The sequence below is a fragment of the Sardina pilchardus genome, chromosome 1 (assembly GCF_963854185.1).
Source record: "Sardina pilchardus chromosome 1, fSarPil1.1, whole genome shotgun sequence".
In the NCBI taxonomy this organism is placed as follows: domain Eukaryota; kingdom Metazoa; phylum Chordata; class Actinopteri; order Clupeiformes; family Clupeidae; genus Sardina; species Sardina pilchardus.
This window is the reverse complement of record NC_084994.1, coordinates 6,629,365-6,648,595: the sequence shown is the minus strand read 5'-3', so window position 1 is coordinate 6,648,595 and position 19,231 is coordinate 6,629,365. Positions and strand designations below refer to the sequence as shown.

At 41.0% G+C, this 19,231-nt stretch overlaps 2 protein-coding genes across 8 annotated transcripts in view; one reads left to right on the top strand and one right to left on the bottom strand.

Moving 5' to 3' along the window:
• LOC134082235 (mucin-2-like) overlaps positions 1-14,200 on the top strand; it is a 30,502-nt gene extending 16,302 nt beyond the window's left edge. For both annotated transcript variants that reach the window (XM_062537894.1, XM_062537886.1), the window contains exons 10-17: positions 4,502-4,587; positions 6,354-6,484; positions 7,423-7,508; positions 7,862-7,926; positions 9,069-9,277; positions 10,185-10,262; positions 12,020-12,040; positions 12,404-14,200. In XM_062537894.1, coding sequence (XP_062393878.1) covers positions 4,502-4,587; positions 6,354-6,484; positions 7,423-7,508; positions 7,862-7,926; positions 9,069-9,277; positions 10,185-10,262; positions 12,020-12,040; positions 12,404-12,492 — 765 coding nt within the window. In that variant the 3' untranslated portion in view covers positions 12,493-14,200. The remainder of the gene's footprint in view (positions 1-4,501; positions 4,588-6,353; positions 6,485-7,422; positions 7,509-7,861; positions 7,927-9,068; positions 9,278-10,184; positions 10,263-12,019; positions 12,041-12,403) is intronic.
• Positions 14,201-15,930: 1,730 nt separating this feature from the next.
• LOC134082161 (junctional adhesion molecule A-like) overlaps positions 15,931-19,231 on the bottom strand; it is a 17,762-nt gene continuing 14,461 nt past the window's right edge. For all 6 annotated transcript variants that reach the window (XM_062537809.1, XM_062537815.1, XM_062537821.1 and 3 more), the window contains exon 10: positions 15,931-18,266. In XM_062537809.1, coding sequence (XP_062393793.1) covers positions 18,256-18,266 — 11 coding nt within the window. In that variant the 3' untranslated portion in view covers positions 15,931-18,255. The remainder of the gene's footprint in view (positions 18,267-19,231) is intronic.

Genomic DNA, 19,231 nt, shown 5'->3' with positions numbered 1-19,231 from the left:
TGAGTGGAAATAAGGGATAGTGTATTTTACGGCCCTGATGCTGTGTATTCTCCTGGAAATTACCTCCTTGTTTTTCAGGTAATTAAACAAAAACAATAAGTAAATCCTGGACTATCATTTCAAGAACTAGATTCATTTTAAATCATTACCATTTTATTAAGCTGAAAGCTGTTTGCATCACTGTTACTTAGAAACTGCAGAGTAATTGCACTGGAAATTGCATAGAAATGACTAGTAATAAGGGGCTACAAAATATTATTACCATGAAATTACATAAAAATACCATAGAAATTACCACCTTAATTAATGCTGTTTGCATTGCTATTACCTAGAAACTGCAGAGTAATTGCACTAGAAACTGCATGGAAATTACTTGTAACAAGTGGTAACAAGGGATTGTTACCATGAAATTACATAGAAATTACCATACAATTACCACCTTATTAGCGAGCCGTAATGTAAAGTGTTACTGAGATGTGACACCAATTGCTTAAAAACAGTAGCAGAAGGCAATATCTCTAGCTTTAAAGTTTGTTGCAGAGCGTTCCAGGTACCAGGGGCATCGAAAAGAAATGCAGCTTTGCCAAGCTCTGAGTGTACACTAGGAACCCTAAGAGTGAGCCAGTTGGTGGATCTGATTTGGTAGGATCCATGGTTATTGTAGTAAGGACATATAGGGCGGTAGTTTACCACTAATTGCTTTAAAAACAAACAAGTGCCAATGGAAACTGTGCCTCGAAGAAAGAGAGGGCCAGCCAACCTTACTGTAAAGAATACAGTGGTGTGTATTATAGTCATCACCCGTGAAGAGCGGAATGATAGACAGCGTCTAATTGCTTTAAAGGTTGCTAGGTTACGGGAACGCTGGCGAGACTCACCGCTCCGTCTGGCATCATGTTTTTATTTGTTTTATGTAATGTTGGTAATTTTGTTTAATGTCATGTCAATTTTTTGCATTGATTTGTCTAGTTTAATGTATTTTCTATTTATTTACGTCTTTTTCCGAAAGTTTCCGTGTTATTTTTGGCCTTTTTCGCTGATTCCAAGTCGGCTGATGTTTTCCATTGGGACCCTATAGCACTACTATGGCTATGCTAGCTGGGCCTCGACATCCTTCCAATCCATCCGTGAGGTGCTGCATTCGGTCAAGGGGATTTCTCGGACGAAACTGAAGTTGGGACTAGATTCAGATCACGGTGCAGTCGGGACAGCTGGATTAACCATACTCCGCAAAAGATCTGCCGCAGCCGTCGGGCTGTTGTTGACCTGCTGCCATAACAACTGCCAGGAGTCTGGACTGAGCCATAACGAGCCTGCTGTAGGCTCACGTAGCAACAAACTGTCTCTGTCAACAGTCCAGCCTTGGATTGCACTCAGTGCATGTGAAATGTGCTATATAAATAAATGGACTTGACTTGACTTGACTAAAGTAGTTGCTGTTGCATGCCTGTAAATGACATCACCAGTCTAAAACGGATAAAAATACAGCCTCAACAACTCTCTTCCTAAAGATCATGGGGAAGCTGGACTTGTTCCTGTATATAAAAAAAAGCCCAGCTTTTGGCGAAGCTTGGAGGCAAGGCTGTTCATTTGGGACTTAAAAGAGAGCTTCTCATCAAGCCAAAGTCCAAGATATTTATACTCAGAGATTCTCTCTATAAGAGAGCCACCCACAGTTAAAATATGAAGTTTCATAAAATCAGCCTCTTTAGCTTTTTAAAATAACATAAATTTGGTCTTTTGAGCGTTAAGAACCAATTTAAGACCAGAGAGAGTGTCCTGTAGTAAGTTAAAAGAAAGCTGTAAGTTGTCGACTGCAGCCTGTGGGGTATCTGCAGTGCAGTAGATGATGATGTCATCTGCATATAGGTGGGCATGGCAACCAGTTAGGGAGGAGACTAGTTCGTTAATATAAATGGTAAAAAGTACAGGACCTAAAACCGAGCCTTGAGGGACACCTTTTTCGATGGAAAGGAATTCGGAATTCCCAAGTGGTGATTTCACACATTGACGCCCAGAAGATAGGTTGCCATGAAACCACGCACAGGGATCAGTGTCCAAACCAATATCAGACAGCCTTTTCAGAAGCAGCTGGTGATCGACTGTGTCAAAGGCCTTTGAGAGGTCGATAAAGAGGGCAGCACAGTGCTTCTTTTTATCCAGGGCAGACATTATGTCATTGGTTACCAGTGTGATGGCAGTGATGGTACTGTGGTTAGGCCTGAAACCGGATTGGTGAGGACTAAGAATAGAATGGCCTTACAGGAAACACTTTAATTGAGAGTTGACTAAGGTCTCAAGTACTTTGGTCAGGTACGTGTAAGCACCTGTAAACTCAATGTTCCATAATGCTTTGTGGTTTCATATGTTTATTTTCTATATCTGTACACCAATCAAATGTCTTTATTTGTTTGCTTTTGTTTGAATTTTATGGGCAACCAATGGTTATTTGTTATTTTATTATGCCCGCGAAATCGCGGGGAGTGTGAGAGTTCCATCGCCTCAGGGAGCCCAGAGCCGCTCAGTCCGAGGCCGGAGACTGAAGAGAGAGGTACCGCTAGCTTGTACTCTCCTGGCAGCTTTGAGTGGAGACTTGGGTGTACGTTCGAGTACCCAGGCCCACGAACTTTGGCAGCTTTGAGTGGAGACTTGGGTGTACGTTCGAGTACCCAGGCCCACGAACTTTGGCAAGTGACTGTCGTATACCACTAAGTTTTCCTCGGGTGCTGAGCCCACTGGAGGACCGCCCTGTGGAGAGGGACACGATCGAGACCTTTGCTGGCGACTGTTTCCTCCGGTGCTAGGCCCACCGGCGGACCGATCACCCTGCTGCCGTTGGCTAGCTGGAGCAGCTAGCTGCTGCCGTCTGCCCTGGACACCGGTTCGACCGAGTGGAGTGGAAACCTCCGTCGTGAGTACACTGATACACACACACACACCCTCGGTTGTCACCACGAGCGACCTTGGAAAATCGGACGTTCTGTGCAGCGGTTGCTGCCTAATCATCAGTGCACCAATGACGAGCTCCATTCGGCAAGCGCGTGGGGGGTTATGTATATATTTGGCACTTTTGATATTGTCGACACATGATTGTTTATCTGTGCTACTGTTTCTCTGGATTATTGTATGTTGTTTGTATTGTCTTCCACACTGGTAGCCGCTTCACTGTTTTAGACTAGCTAACAGACTAGCGAACGTTAACGTTCGCTTCTAGCCTGTCAGGGCCCAGGGGTAGCACTAGCTATTGTTTTCTCTTTCCGCCGCTTCCTTTTGAAGCTTTTGAATATTCACTTTTACTCTTAGTAAATAAATACCATCTTGTTGTTTACTATAATGCTGGGTGTATTTGGCAATTTATTTATGCAACCACCACTAGTTTAATGAACACTTGTTTTCCCACTTTATATTTAATTTCTGTAAGAGTACATCTTACACGAGCTTTAAGGTGAGTGTAGTACTTTACAGTGGAGGCACCGCGCTATATTTAATTATTTAAATCCTCTGTGTTTAATGCTAGCCTACTGGTAATTCAGGGATGTTTCAGCCAGCTCACCACACCACCGCTGAGAGCCAAGGGATCCTGTTTTGCGCCACTGATTTATTTAGCCTGTTAATAGCCTGTAACTAGTGCCTTATAACGCACACCCGTCAAGATGGGGTTACATACGGAAGAGTAGATATTGGACGATAGTTATCCAGATTATTCCTATCACCTCCTTTATGCAATGGAATGACATGGGCAGATTTTTAGACAAGCGGAAATATGCCAGAAGAGATGGAGAGATTAAAAATATATGACAATGGGTCACTGCTGGAGCAGCTAGTTTTACAAAAAATGTGTCTAGGTGGTCCTCACCGGTAGATGACTTATGATCTATGGACAGTACAATTCTGAGGACCTCAGTGGACATAAAAGGCTGAAATGAATCAATGGCCTAATGGCCCCGCCCTTCAGAATATTAATTCTATTAGACTAGTTAATGTGGTACAATCAACCAGACAACACAGGTTCGGGGTCACAGAAAACCAGAGGCGTGTTTCCAAAAATTAACTCTTTCTTTATTATCATTAAAAAACACAGGGAGTTGGTTCTCTCCAGTCAACACCTTTGCCACTAAAGGCACTGACACAAACACATACACTGGCATACAACTTTGAGACCCCTATTGAAAGATTCAATTTAGTTGGCATTGTTAGAGTACAAAGACACTCACCCACCTACCCTTGTAAAATTATCTGACTCACTGCAAAAAAAATCTAACCAAAGAATCTAACCAAATCGAACTCTTCGAAGTTTTGAGAAGTAAGTCTCTCTCAAACTAAAAACAATGCCAACCATATTTTCAATTCCTAATATCAGATTAATAACACTTGGTTAGACATCAGTTTTGTGCATTATCTTAGCATGATTAGCTAGCATGAAAAATGAATGCCAGCATTGTATCGTTTGAGACAGATGGAGAGAACCCATAAGTATGCTTTGTCCATTTTTTTTTTACAGCTTGAGCAAGCGATCCAGCAAGCCAGTAAACTGTACGAAGACCCAACATTTAATGAAATAAAGCAAATAAATGCAACATGTCAAAAGTAAGTCAAATACAACACACAGACAATTCTAGAATTCTAGAATCTATGTAAGACAAATAACCTTAAATCAAGGGAATATGCTTATTGTTTTATGATTTGTTTATAACAAGACATTTTTAAGTAAACATTTTCGAGTAAAATTGCTCGTTGCTTCGAGATGTGTTTAAATAAGTCAAACTTGTCTGAAATTAAGTCAAATGATTTTACAAGAAAGCACTAGGAAAGTATCTTTACTATGAAAACAATGCCAACTAGTTACTATATATATATTTGTGCTGTCAATCGATTAAAAAATGTAATCGTGATTAATCTCACAAATGTCGTAGTTAACTCGTGATTAATCACATATTAATCGCACATTTTTTCTGTTCAAAATGTCCTTTGATTTATAATACTCATATCAAAGTAAAGTGGATAGGCTTGCTTTGTGCAAAAGTTTATTTTTTATTTTTTTTTTTTTATTGCAAACCACAGTATAGTGTTACAGCCATTCATGTCTGTAGTAATACTGTCAATAAGAAGGCTATTGGGACAGATGACACAATAATGGCAGCACCACTGAGCAAGAAAAAAAAACATTTTCCTCCTAGAAGTTCATACTGCAATAACATAAAAAAGCTCTGAATTGTTGTAGCCTAATTCAAGCCTAATTCAAACATAGTTATTCTCTCTCTCTCTCTCTCTCTCTCTCTCTCTCTCTCTCTCTCTCTCCCACACTCACACACACACACACACACCGAATGTACACGAATGCACACACACTCACTCACACACACACACAAACACACACACACCGAATGTGCATGAACGTGTGCGCACGTGCACACACACACACGCACGCACGCACGCACGCAGGCACAAGACAGATAACGCAGTAGTAGGAAGGGGAGAGAAGAGCCAGAGGGATGTCGCACACAGACACACACGCTCACATTAACGTTACCCCGAGATAGTTCTCATTACCGAGTCCAGTAGGCTAATCTCCCGTTAACACAACTGCGCCTGCCCCAACGCCGGCTCTACCTTAGACTTTCATTTCAGTTTCGTGCAAATTCTCAATGCGGCTAATAATAACTAGTCGTGCTACGATGGTAGCTAAGTTCACATCGACAGTACATGCAGGTAACTTTGCTCTTATCAACTGACCCTGGCAATATTTCAGGACTAAACTTTCCATTCATTAGTTTGTTAGCAGCGTACATTTTAACGTCTTCAGCTGGACATCTAAACAATGGCATTGTGGGGCGCACTTACTGTTTTGCTTCTGGTTTACAGCCGAGTCCTGTAGTTTTTCTAACGTGGCCACAGCAGTTTATGAAAAAACTTGTCACAGGTCAGGAAGAGCGTTAATCTCGCAATAAAAAAAAAATGATGCCGTTAAAATGGTTTTGAGTTAACGCGTTAATAACGCAATATCTTTGACAGCACTAGTATATATATCTTGATATTAAAACCACTTGGTTAGATTTGATCAGATCAGCAGTTTTTGCAGTGTGTGGAGACAGGTGGACCTTCTTTAGTCTCCTCGGCAGAACATATTGGTGAGCCTTCTTGATTAGGGTAGAGGTGTGGAGGGTCCAAAAACTGCTTATCTAATCAAAACTTCTAGTTGGTAGTGTTCTCAGTTTAGACAGACTTACCACTGTCTCGATAAATCATTTGACTTCAGTAAATATGAAATACACACTGAGACAATGCCTTACACTGAACACATGATTGTTAATTGTCGAAGAAAAAATGTGTTTCTCTGTCTCTTTCCCTCAAAGCAACACGAAGCTGGAAGTGATTAAACGGTTTAATCTAAATGGCAATGACTCAATCTGTTTCCCAGACAACAGAGATGTCATGGCCATTACAGGAAATAGACGCAGAAATGATAAGGTCATCATCAATATAGGTAACCAAACACACACACAGTATAGTTAGCCGAAGTCACCTCATTCTACTTCCGGTCCATGGGACCTTTCTCTCAAAATATTATGACCGGGAGTCAATGGAGAGAGAACAATTATTTTTTGGTCCCGTTCGAATTGGACCATGAATATCATATGATGTGTGAGAATTAAAAAGATAATTTTTCACATTAATACATTTCTGTTGTTCGTTAGACTTTAAAAGTTATGTTAGCTTTGTGTAATCCACTCAGTGGACTACATCTCTCGTCTCAAACTAGTGTTGTAATTCACTAGTTATAATAAATTTCAAACATCTTTAGATGAAAAATTAACATCATATGGGTAATTCAAGGCAAAAGACGATCATGCAGGACCAGGAAATATTGTACAGTATCTTTCGCCATTGACTGCCGTTCAAAAAATGTCAAAAGAAAGATCCCATCATGGTGACTAACGCAAGGGGCGTGACTTCGGCTCAACTGTATACACATCTGTATACTGCAAAAATGGCATAATAGAAATCTACTGAGTCGTCTTCTTACATTAAGTCAAAATGATCTTTCGTGAGCACTAGGTAAGTCTGTTTATACAAAAACATATAAAATACACATTACACATTTGTAAAATATACACGCTAAAGCTGTAGGGGAAGCTCTGCAGAGAAATGTGCAAGCATAAAACGAGCGAAAATGAAAAGCGAAACTGGCAATGAAATCGCCAATCTTGCATAGTATACCTTTAATGACACTTTATTAGATTTTTTATTTATTTTATTTTTTTGCAGTGTAAAAACTGCTTATCTTAAATCTAACTGAGTGTTTTTAATCTTATATCAAGATAAAAAAAAAAAAGATCATATGGTCATACCCAGGTCTGGATTAGGAATAGGAGTGAATCAAGTCCTACATTCTAAATGATCATGTGTCTGAATCCATTCTAGAGAAAACAATCGATTGTGAAGTGTTGTTCCGGACAGACTTGCAATTTGAGGACTGTGAGACTAGAAGAGGAGATATTATCAGAGTGGTGAGTACATATACTTTTGGAGCAGCCGTGGTGTACTGGTTAGGGCTTCGGGCTTGTAATCGGAGGGTTGCCGGTTCGATCCCCGACCAGTCCACCACGGCTGAAGTGCCCTTGAGCAAGGCACCTAACCCCTCACTGCTCCCCGAGCGCGCTGGTTGGGCAGGCAGCTCACTGCTCTGGGTTGTGTGATTCATCTCACTGTGTGTTCACTGTGTGCTGTGTGTTCACTAATTCGGTTAAATTGGGTTAAATGCAGAGAGCTGAATTTCCCTCACGGGATCAAAAAAGTATATATTATATTCTATTCTAGTAACAGGTAAAAATCTGAACTCATTGCTTCCTAACTCTTTCAGATAAATGATATCTCCAGAATTCAATATGGACCGTTAATCTACAGAAGAACCATTATTATATGCAGGTAAGGTATAGTACTTAAAGACCGTTAATCTACAGAAGAACCGTTATTTTATGCAGGTAAGGTATAGTGCTTAAAGAACTGTTAATCTACAGAATAACCGTTATTTTATGCAGGTAAGGTATAGTACTTAAAGGCCATTAATCTACAGAAGAACCGTTATTTTATGCAGGTAAGGTATAGTACTTAAAGACCGTTAATCTACAGAAGAACCGTTATTTTATGCAGGTAAGGTATAGTGCTTAAAGAACTGTTAATCTACAGAATAACCGTTATTTTATGCAGGTAAGGTATAGTACTTAAAGGCCATTAATCTACAGAAGAACCGTTATTTTATGCAGGTAAGGTATAGTACTTAAAGACCGTTAATCTACAGAAGAACCGTTATTTTATGCAGGTAAGGTATAGTACTTAAAGAACCGTTAATCTACAGAAGAACCGTTATTATATGTAGGTAAGGTATAGTACTTAAAGAACCGTTATTAGCTGTACTGAAAGATGTTGCTGAGTACTTACATGTGTCCAATAGGCACCTTCGCTCACCCTCTAGCATTCCGAATTACACCGTTTTCAGCCGAGCTTGCAGTAGGCTTGCAGCTACCTGTTGAGCATAACATAGCCTATGCAGCTAAATCGCTATTTTTACACCATTAAAAAGGTTCCAAGTAACTCCACACTGCATTGGTAGACTTCTGAGGGTCCTGACATTTAAAACGAGATACTGAGAACTTTGGAAGTGCACAGGAAATGTATTTAAAAAGACAAGCAGTACCTTCATAGAATCTCTCCGCTGGTCGCCATCTTGAAATGAAGATAAGCCAACTGACGAGCACGAACGAACAGGAAGGACATGGGAACAGATTGCAAAAGTAATTCCGTAGGAAATATATAGTTATACTGTCTACATGATCATGATGAGTACACAGTATCAACAAAGCTCAAAAGGTTTGCAATATGCTCCCCTGTCCTTCCTGTTTGTTCGTGCTCGCCAGATTCTATGAAGGTACTGCTTGTCTTTTTAAATAAATTTTCTGTGCACTTCGTGCTTGCCAGTCGGCTTATCACGACTATATCCGTGTCAGTCTTAAGTATTTAGTAGCAATAATAAAATTCATCATTCATTTCCTGTTCCACTGTGGCTGCAGAAGAGTAGTGAGAGGGAGGACTAAAAGAGAGGTCACCGCGGGGTCAATGATAGAGATGCAGCAGGCGTTCGACCCCGACTCCACATCCGACTCCTCCTCCAGATCCTCCTCTCCAACTTTCCCCACAAAACAAGCAATCAGGGCCATGCTGGGAACAGCTGCAGGACAACTTAACATCACACTGAACGAGACATCCATCACATTCACAAGTAAGGAGAGATGGCCTCAACGACTGTCTGGCTGTGTCTGTCTGTCTTTCTGTCTGTCTCTCTGTCTGTCTTTGTCAATCAGTGACACACTGAACGAGACATCTTAGTAAGGCGGCTATAAGCTCAAAAATCGATCACTTGGCCCCAGCCGTGGCGCGGCTGGCTGGGGCACCTGCACCACACGCCGGCGACCCGGGTTCGATTCCCGCCCCGTGGTCCTTTCCGGATCCCACCCCGACTCTCTCACCCATTCGCTTCCTGTCTCTCTCTACTGTCCTGTCAAAATTAAAGGCACAAAAGCCCAAAAAATATACTTAAAAAAAAAAAAAAATCGATCACTTTGCGATAAAGTCTGTCTGACTGTGTCGGTGACATGACCACAGGTCAGATTTGACAGGTCAGACAGGTCAGATTTGAACCTGGGTCCCCGTGGGCACTCGGACCCGTATATGGTACGAGCGCTGTAGCCTGCTGCGCCACAACGCTCCCCGCCTCCCTGGCCTCCCAATAAGTTAAAGTCTCTGGGGGCCCACTTTCAGTGCTGGGCCTTTAGAATCGTTCTAGAAACAATCCAACATGAGCTAACTCACAGATGGCAGTATTTTTGTATTAATAAATAATGTTGTGTTTGTGCCCTAATATTTTGTAAAAAAATACAGTATAAGATCTATCTGCCAGCAACCTACTTTACATGTTACTCAGCAATTACACAGCCAGAGACGGTTGATAAAGTATTTTTGTTTACATTTGTTGGAGATTTCTGTAGCTAATGTGACTGTTGGGTGTAGAGGCTTGTGCATACAGTAACATACAGTAACATACAGTAACTTGTATAGCTTATTTACTTGTCTATACTTCTCATATTAAACCTATTCTTTATTTGCTCCTTTTTCTCAATGTGACACAGACCCGCCCAGAGAAGAGTCATTGTCTGGAACGACGACTTCTGTAACATCGGGAATGACTGCTGACCCTGAGATAGCAGGTAGGAATTTAGGGAGGTGACTAATAGCACTTGTTTACAGTAGATTTGATTTAAAAACAAGTTCCTAAGAATCTTCTGAAATGATATTCACCAATATTTTTTTTAAGAACGTTGGTATTCCTTAGGACCGTCTTTGTTTTCTCCCTTAAGAACTTCTCAGATTAGAATGGCCTGCATCATTCCTCAACAGTGTTACCGACCATCAAACAATGAAAACCATGTTTCAATGACACACACTCTATTCTGTGCTGTTTAATTCTGGCTAGCGAGTTACCTGCTACTAACGTAGTTCTGTCAGGACTGCTTGGGTAAAAGATACACAATAGAAAAGTATCTTTAAAGCCAATTATATTTTGTATTTGGCGGTATGGCTCTGTTCAGAGGAAGTTCCCTGTCTATCCCTGAGCTCCATGGAAAGCCTAGACAGGGAACAGCAGCATCCTCAGGGGACTACCCTCCCAGTTTAAACTGGGAGAGTAACTGTGCGTTTAGACCAAAACCGTCAAAAGCGTCAAAGTTGCTGGTGAAGCTCAAAGCCCGACAGCCCAGTTCAGCGCCGAAAGCGACAAAGCCATGACGTGAAACATTCGGACAAACCACAAGCAGCAATCCTGCGAGTTTGACAATCTGATTAACACGCCGAACCGTGTCATAGCTAATTACCATAAAGTTAACTGAGGCTCAACTTTTTTTTTACGCCCGTGAAGCTCATGAAGCCACGCTCACGCCCAGAACGCTTTTGACGCCGGTAACGCCGACTCTCCATTGAAAATGAATGATTTCCGGCGCTCTTGACGCTTTTGACGGTCTTGGTCTGAACGCACAGTAACTCTGTTTCCCCCCGAACAGAGCAAGCAGCAATGACAACAGTATGCCATTATTTTAAGTTAATCACTTTGAGGTGGAGCTGGGGAGGAGGTGGGTTGCAAAGCAGCTTAAATAAGGCGCCCTTATGAGAGAGACTACTTGCAAGCGAATGAAACGATCAGCTGAGCGGAACAGCTGATGTGGGCTGGGTTTGGCATAGCCAATAAGAAAATGACAGCTGACAGCTGACACCTTGTCTATGGTATTCCGTTTACATCTATACAGTCTATGGATGTAACTTTAGTTTTGTTTACAAGCGTGACAACTGTTGCTACGGGGGAAAGTAATGCCTTCAACAGCACACACAGTTACTGTAGCTTATGTTTGAAACGGTAGGATAATACTATCTAGTTTTAAATGTACAGATTTTAATAAAAACTACAGCCATTTCCATGGACTTTGTGTTCAAGAAATGAAACATGTTCTAAACTCTGACGTTGCTGCCAGGAACCCTTTGGTTATGTCAATTTTAAGTAGACAGATGCCTTATCAAAAACAATAGCAGCAAGCTAGAATTAGCAAAAATGGTAACCTTATGTATCGTAAGTACACATAATAAGGGCTGATATTTCAAACGAGCTGTCTAAAACTGTTAAGTGTGCTTATATGAATGACTTTAAACGGCTCAACTTTACACTGCATCATTTTTAAGGTGCAGGTGCACGTTGCAAAGAAAATTACATTTAAGATCTTTGATTTCAGGAATCTAATTTTTTCACAAGTTTTGTCTTAGGAATAATCATAAGGCGAAATGTAAGAAAAAAACTCAAGAACTTTATTCATGAAGTGTTTTTTTTTTTCTTAAGAAAGCTTAGGTGTGTGTGTGTGTGTGTGTGTGTGTGTGTGTGGTGTTTGATGTCTAACTGTGATGTGTTTTTTTGTCTTTCTAGCTCCAGTTCAGACCACTACATGTATGTATATTCACCTTGACTCATCTACATGTTAGCGTGTGTGTGTGTGTGTGTGTGTGTGTGTGTGTGTGTGTGTGAGTGTCTACTGTCTGTCTGTCTGTCTGTCTGTCTGTCTGTCTGTCTGTCTGTTTCTGTGAGTATACGTAATCTGTCTCAAGATGAGTCTAATGTGACCACATGATATGTTTGTCTGTGTGTGTGTGTGTGTGTGTGTGTGTGTGTGTGTGTGTATGTGTGAGTGAGTGTCTACTGTATGTCTGTCTGTCTGTCTGTTTTTGTGAGTATACGTAATCTGAGATGAGTCTAATGTGACCACATATGTTTGTCTGTGTGTGTGTGTGTGTGTGTGTGTGTGTGCAACAGGTGGGTCTCCAGGTCTCCAGAGTGTGTTCAGTTGCCTAGCAATGGTGCTGGTTTCCCTGCAGCTAATGGTGCAGTGGATGGCTCTGTGACCTGCCAATCAACTCTGTGACCAATGAGGAATCACACAGTAAAACCCCCAGAGCCAAAACTGCTGCTATTCCTGAAGATTATTGCCATGATTGTCCCATCTTGTCCAGCTCCACTCTACCCAAAGGTCCCTTCGATCCACCAACAAAGGGCTCCTAACTGTGCCGCACTCACGGCTCAAACAGCGGGGTGACAGAGCCTTTGCTGCTGCTGCCCCACGTCTGTGGAACCCAGGGGGTCAGGATTTGACTGATTAGCTTTGCCGATTAGCAAGGCACTTCCTCGTCGCCATTTTCCAGAAATACATCACGTCCGGTGCCGTTTTCCCTGCGTTTTCCTCATGCTGATTGGTGGCTGTTCCACTCTCAGCTCATGCACGAGCTTAGTGTGGGCACGAGCTCTCCTTCTGTACCTTACGTGCTAAGTAAAACGGCACCGGAAACAAGTCCCTTGGAACGCCATGTTGAAGCCTGAAAAAATCGTTCAATTTTGGCACTTTTCACTAGCCTAGCATTCCCATTGAAATGAATGGGGGCGGAACTTGTTCACTTTCTCCAGTTCTTATAATACCTCCATGGTGGAACCAGCTCCCCCTGGATATTAGATCCGCCCCTCCATCTCTGCCTTCAAATCCAGGCTAAAAACCCACCTGTACTCCCTGGCCTTTCCTGTTCACTAATCCCGTACTTCTGCTTTTCTCTATATGTTCTGTGTTGTGTGCCCTGTCTTGAATGCTACTTATTTCACTATCTATGTTTTAGCAAATGTTTTGTATTACTTTGTATTATTTTGTATCTTTTTTAGTCTTTCGCTGTACAGCACTTTGGTCAGCTTATGCTGTGTGTAAATGTGCTTTATAAATATACTTACTTTTTTTATTTTTTTACTTTTTTACTTTATGAATACTTACTTACTGTACTATGATTGGTTGTCGACTACAAAATGCATACAGTATGTGGCATACACATGTGGCATATCCCTGCTCCTGCCTCTGCTTTAGCAGTGATTGGATCCTTGACCTGTCAATCAACTGAGTGACCGATGTGATAATCAGGGACAAGATCAGAATCAAAATGTTTTGCATGGATTTGCATCAATTTCATAATAAAAACACAGTCAAATAGATATGTTTTAGTAATAGATTAAAAAAATATTGAAGATTAATATTAAGTAATTAATAAGATTATAATATATATCAAGGTAGTTTTCTCGGTTGATGCTCTTCTTTCAGCATTGACACCTGAAGCTCAGCATTTAGGATGTGAATATATGGTTCTTTGCTATAAAATATTATACTTTTGTACATGAACATTATGTTTTGTATAACATATGATTTTTTTGTTTACTCTGTTTCTTTCAAATGTGAATATAGCATAGAATAGCAAAATATAGCACTTGTTGTAGCTCCCAAACTGTGGAATGCACTGTCCATGGGTCTGTGGACAGTATTAAGCTTTTTAAAGGGAGGATAAAACCCCAACTCTTTAGGATGGCCTTTGCAAACCTATGACACTGCCTTTATTTAATTTGTATTTACTGCTGCCAAGGAGTTTATGTTTTCGTCTGTCTGTCTGTCTGTCTGCAAGATAACTCAAAACGTTATGGATGGATTTCAATGACATTTTCTGTGTAACTTTCTGGTGACTGGTTTTTATTCTTATTTTGGGATTTATCTGTGAAAAGCGCTATACAAATAAAATATTTACTCTATGATATTTACTATACTAAATATTTAAATATGATATGGAATATGTAGTTATTATAAAGAGCCAGACATAAATGTATACATTTTTAATATTAGATATCTATGGTAGTTCTACAGACACAGTTTAATATTAGATATCTATGGTAGTTCTACAGACACAGTTTAATATTAGATATCTATGGTAGTTCTACAGACACAGTTTAATATTAGATATCTATGGTAGTTTTACAGACACGGGGCCTCTCTAGTTCGTCTTTTTTATCTATCCTCCCTTCCTTCCGCGGTCCTCGTTCCCACAGATCTAGCTAAAGAGTGGGGCGGCAACAATGGGATATCCAGTGTTCTTTATAGATCAGCGGGAACGAGCCTGGAGGACCGAGCATCGAGTTGAGAGATTGAGAAGGGTCCAAAGTGTAATGTTAGATATCTATGGTAGTTCTACAGACACAGTTAAACAGTAGACATCTATGGTAGTTCTACAATTTACAAACATGGTGAAATGTTATGCAATGGAAGCTCTGCAGACACAGGTAAATATTAGATATATATCGTAGTTCTACAGACATGGTGAAATGTTACTCATATAGTAGTTCTGGTGAAATGTTAGATACGCATCTATAGACCTCTGAAGTTCGCCTACAAAAAAGCTGCCATCTTTGAAATTCGGTATCTGGGGTATCATGGGGATTTTTAATTATCGCACCTGTTAAACTCTCGCGGGGACGATAAAGTCTTAAATGCAGACGTTTTCCTGAACACACTTTTGTCCTCTGCCTTCTTGTGCATACTGTGATCTCCGGTGCGCGAAGGCGGCAGACTTTGATTTTTGCTAAGCCAGAGCTAATTGGCTAACTAACTGAATGGCAAGTTGCATCGCAGGTTAGCTCCATAGGTTAGCTCTGGGGTAGCAAAAATCAAAGTCTGCCGCCTTCGCGCACCGGAGATCACAGTATCCTCTCGAAGGCAGAGGCCAAAAGTGTGTTCAGGAAAACACCTGAATTTCCGATTTTGTCATCCCCGCGAGAGTTTAACAGGTGTGATAATTCCAAATCCCCATGTTAATTTCCCATAGGAAAAATCGTCAGATACCGTAACTCCTTATATGGGCAAAGATGGTAGCTTTTTTGTAGGCGAACTTCAGAGGTCTATGGTAGTTCTACAGACATGGCGACATGTTATGCAGATCGATGGTAGTGTCAGCCAGGAGGTCTGGATTTGGAGTGTTAACTTCAGCCAATTAGCATGGCATTAGATTTGGATTTAGATTTGACCATATCCTGGGTAATAGCCAAACAGTTATGCTATTAAAGGTATACTATGCAGGATTGGCCATTTCATCGCTGGTTTCGCTTTGACTTTTCATTTTCGGTTGTTTTATGCTTGCATATTTCTCTGCAGAGCTTCCCCTACAGCTTTAGCGTGTATATTTTACAAAACTCCTCAATCGGTCAGTCTGCCGTGCCTTTTCATTTTCAGACTTTACTCCTGGAGTAGAGCATTGGTGCGTGCCCGAGGTCTCCTGAAGTTGCAAGTGTTGTTCTACCGCTGCAGACCACTAGAGCGGCCAAAAAAAACACAGTTCGACTGGTAATGACTCATTTAATCATATAACACTGAAATCAGACTAAAAAAGAAAAAAGAAGAATTTCAAAACTATAACTCGGGTCAGTCGGTGATGTCACTGCTGCTCCTCCCACTCTGTACTATTTGAACTGATTGTAAAGGAGTGCAGGGAAACTATGTTGCAAAGTTTATTAGACTGTAAAAACAACAACAACAACAACAACAACAACAGATGTTTAAAATGCTGCAATATATTACAAAGCTTCACTATAAATAGTCACCAGTGGATATGACTACCTTTGTCCTGTACACACACACACGCACAGCAACAGATCATCAAAAGTTATTTCTTAAAAAAACACAACTCAATGTCACAATGTAGAGGATAGACTGGAGGAGCGAGAGAGTGTGTGTGTGTGTGTGTGTGTGTGTGTGTTGGCTATGGAGGACAAAGTGGAAAGTCTAACGTCTAAATTCTGCACATGGGTGATGATGACGACGTAAGCGAGTTGACATTTTCTCTCGGGAGAGACACCGGAATGTTCAACAGTATTTGATAAACCATGGAGTTAGAACTGCATCACAATCTGCAGGGGGTGGCGAAAGGATTCAGCGGTTGTGTGCAGGGTTGTATTAAAACATTTGGTATATCAGTTAGTCGAAAGCTGAGTGTGCTGCAGTATACTCATGGCGAAGGCGGTGCACGACGGACCTAGTTAAGCTACTTCAATAACAAGGCAAAGTCCTTGTGTAAAGCGGTGATGTTACCACAGATCATTTATCAAATTAATATAAATTTAAATTATAAATAGTTCTTTCTTATTCTTGGTTATTAAATTATCTTCATTTTGTCTTTGAAATATTGTGCTTTGGCCATCATTTAAAGCCCCATTACCACCCCTATTCCCCCATTTCCGAGCAAATATGGGACAACTCCATACCTGGCAACACACATGGGACAACTCCATACCTGGCAACACACCTGGCGGTTGTTATTTATCCCGGAAAACTCCCATAATTTATCTGACCCAAGTTGCTCATACACAGATTGTGTATGAAATATATCCAGCAAATCACACAGTCACATACCATTTTGACTCATTGGTCATAAAACCTGGCAACCCAAATCCTGAGTCTGGGAGAATCTGCACAGCTACCAGTGATGGGCAGCTACTTAGCAAATGTTACAAGTCATGGGCAAGCTACTTAGCAAATGCTACTAGTAATGGGCAAGCTACTTAGCAAATACCCTCCAATGATGGGCAAGCTACTTAGCAAATGCTACTATGTAACAGCTATTCTCTCACAATCAAGCGGGCTATTTCGGTCCATCAGAAATCTCCCGTATTTAGAAAGTTTAAAGTCAGCGATTGTGCAGGAAGTCTTTTTTAGATTTAGAATAATAAGCAGACGCTTTTGTTAAAACTTAAAACTTACATTATATTCTAACCAAGGCCCTAACGAAACACAGCAGAGAGGTCGCTCATAGGGTTTAAGATTTTGTTTGGAGGACAGGCGGCCCCCACTTTATCGGTTTTCAGTTTCAGAGACTGTTTTTTTTTTGCAGTATTGTCACAGAATGGGCAGTAACCACATCGTAAAGAGACGTTCTCTGAATGTGACAACCTTAGTATGGTCTAGAAAAGAGTGTACAATTGCTGACTCCATCTCAAATAAATGATCTTTTCTTTTGTTTTTGTCTTTTACAACTGTGCACTTACACAATGAGCATGTGATAAAAAACAATGTTAAGGGCTTGAAATTGTGTACAATCCCTGACTGCAGCCTTGATGTTGGCATGTATAGGACAAATGATCTGAGTCTCTACCAAATATATAAAAACAAGAAATATATATTTAAAAAAAAAACAGCATAGCTTAAAATATATTTTAAAAGGCCACAGCATTGCATACCAAATCACTGTTAAAATATGGCGGAGTTTCATAGGAGACAAGACATATCAGTGCAAAGGTTTCTATCATTTTATAATTTAAAAAACAGTACCTATGAACAGTATCTATATAAAAACAGATAAAAACAATAGCTGACTCTGAAGTTCACTCACTCACATGTCCTTGATCTGGTATAGCACTGGCCCTGATTTTACCATGATATGAGCCTAATCTCACCCTGATATTACCATGATATGAGCCTGATATGAGCCTAAACTCACCCTGATATGAGCCTAATCTTACCCTGATATTACCATGATATGAGCCTGATATGAGCTTAAACTCACCCTGATATGAGCCTGATCTCACTCTGATTTTAAGGCTATTTTGACCCTTTGTGAGCTAAATTGACCCCCTGGGGCATTGAAACTCTACTCTACTCTACTCTACTCAAGTATGACTCCAGAGTCGTTGCATCCGAGCATCCGTGCATCAGTCCGTGATAAATCGCTGTGTGTCGTGTATCCCTGGGTCGGTCCGTGACATATGGCTTACGGTCACTGAAGGGCACATGGTGTTCCTACACCACAAAGGAGGACTTCTGCTTAAACTCCGCCTGAAACACAGACACAGACAGGGAAGCGTTACCATGGTTCCTAGGGACAAGACTTAAATGTGTGCATACATGTTCTAACTCCTCCCTGAAACACAGACATTGACAAATAAGGTTCCTAGATGCATACTGAAACAGACACTGACAAAGGGGACTCCTTAAGGCCCTTTCCCATTAATGACCGGGGCTGGCCCAAGGCTTTTCCCCGGTCTTAAGGCCTATTCGGACGGGATTAGTTTTATGGGGTGACATCAGGTAAAGTAATAATTACCAGGTAATGTAGTCCCGTCCGGACGCGCCATGTCAGTAAACATAACGGAGTATGTCGGTGACATTTACAGACACTTTTACCTTCCGTAAAACGGTCCGGAGAAATTACCTTAGGTAATATTAATCCCGTGCGAACGCGACCCTCTGTAAAGATGTCTGTAATATTTCGTCACATCCTGATTGGAAAACAATTCCACCATAGTCTGAATGAAAACATGACATGCTGTGTAGCTCCTAATAGGACGTTAGCTAGTTTGCCTATTAGCTTGATATTGTTAGCCATTTCAAACTACTTATGGCATAACATAAAGCTAACGTTTGCTAGTTTAACCAGCTTGTAGTCTTTCAAATCTGAAAATGCTGCATGTAGGCCTACCTGACGCAAAGTATCACGTGCACAGCGACGAAGATGTGACGGCAGAACGTAAACGTAGTTACTCCTCCCATGTCAAGTAAAATGACAGAGATGTCTAGTCCCGTCCGAATTGGACATTTATATTACAGAGGTCATATGATAAACCTGCATTACTGTACATCCCCCCATAAAACTAATCCCGTCCGAATAGGCCTTTAAACACTAATGACCGGGGCTGGCCCAAGGCTTTTCCCCAGTCTTAAACACTAATGACCGGGGCTGGCTCAAGGCTTTTCCCCAGTCTTAAACACTAGTAATGACTGGGGCTGGCCCAAGGCTTTTC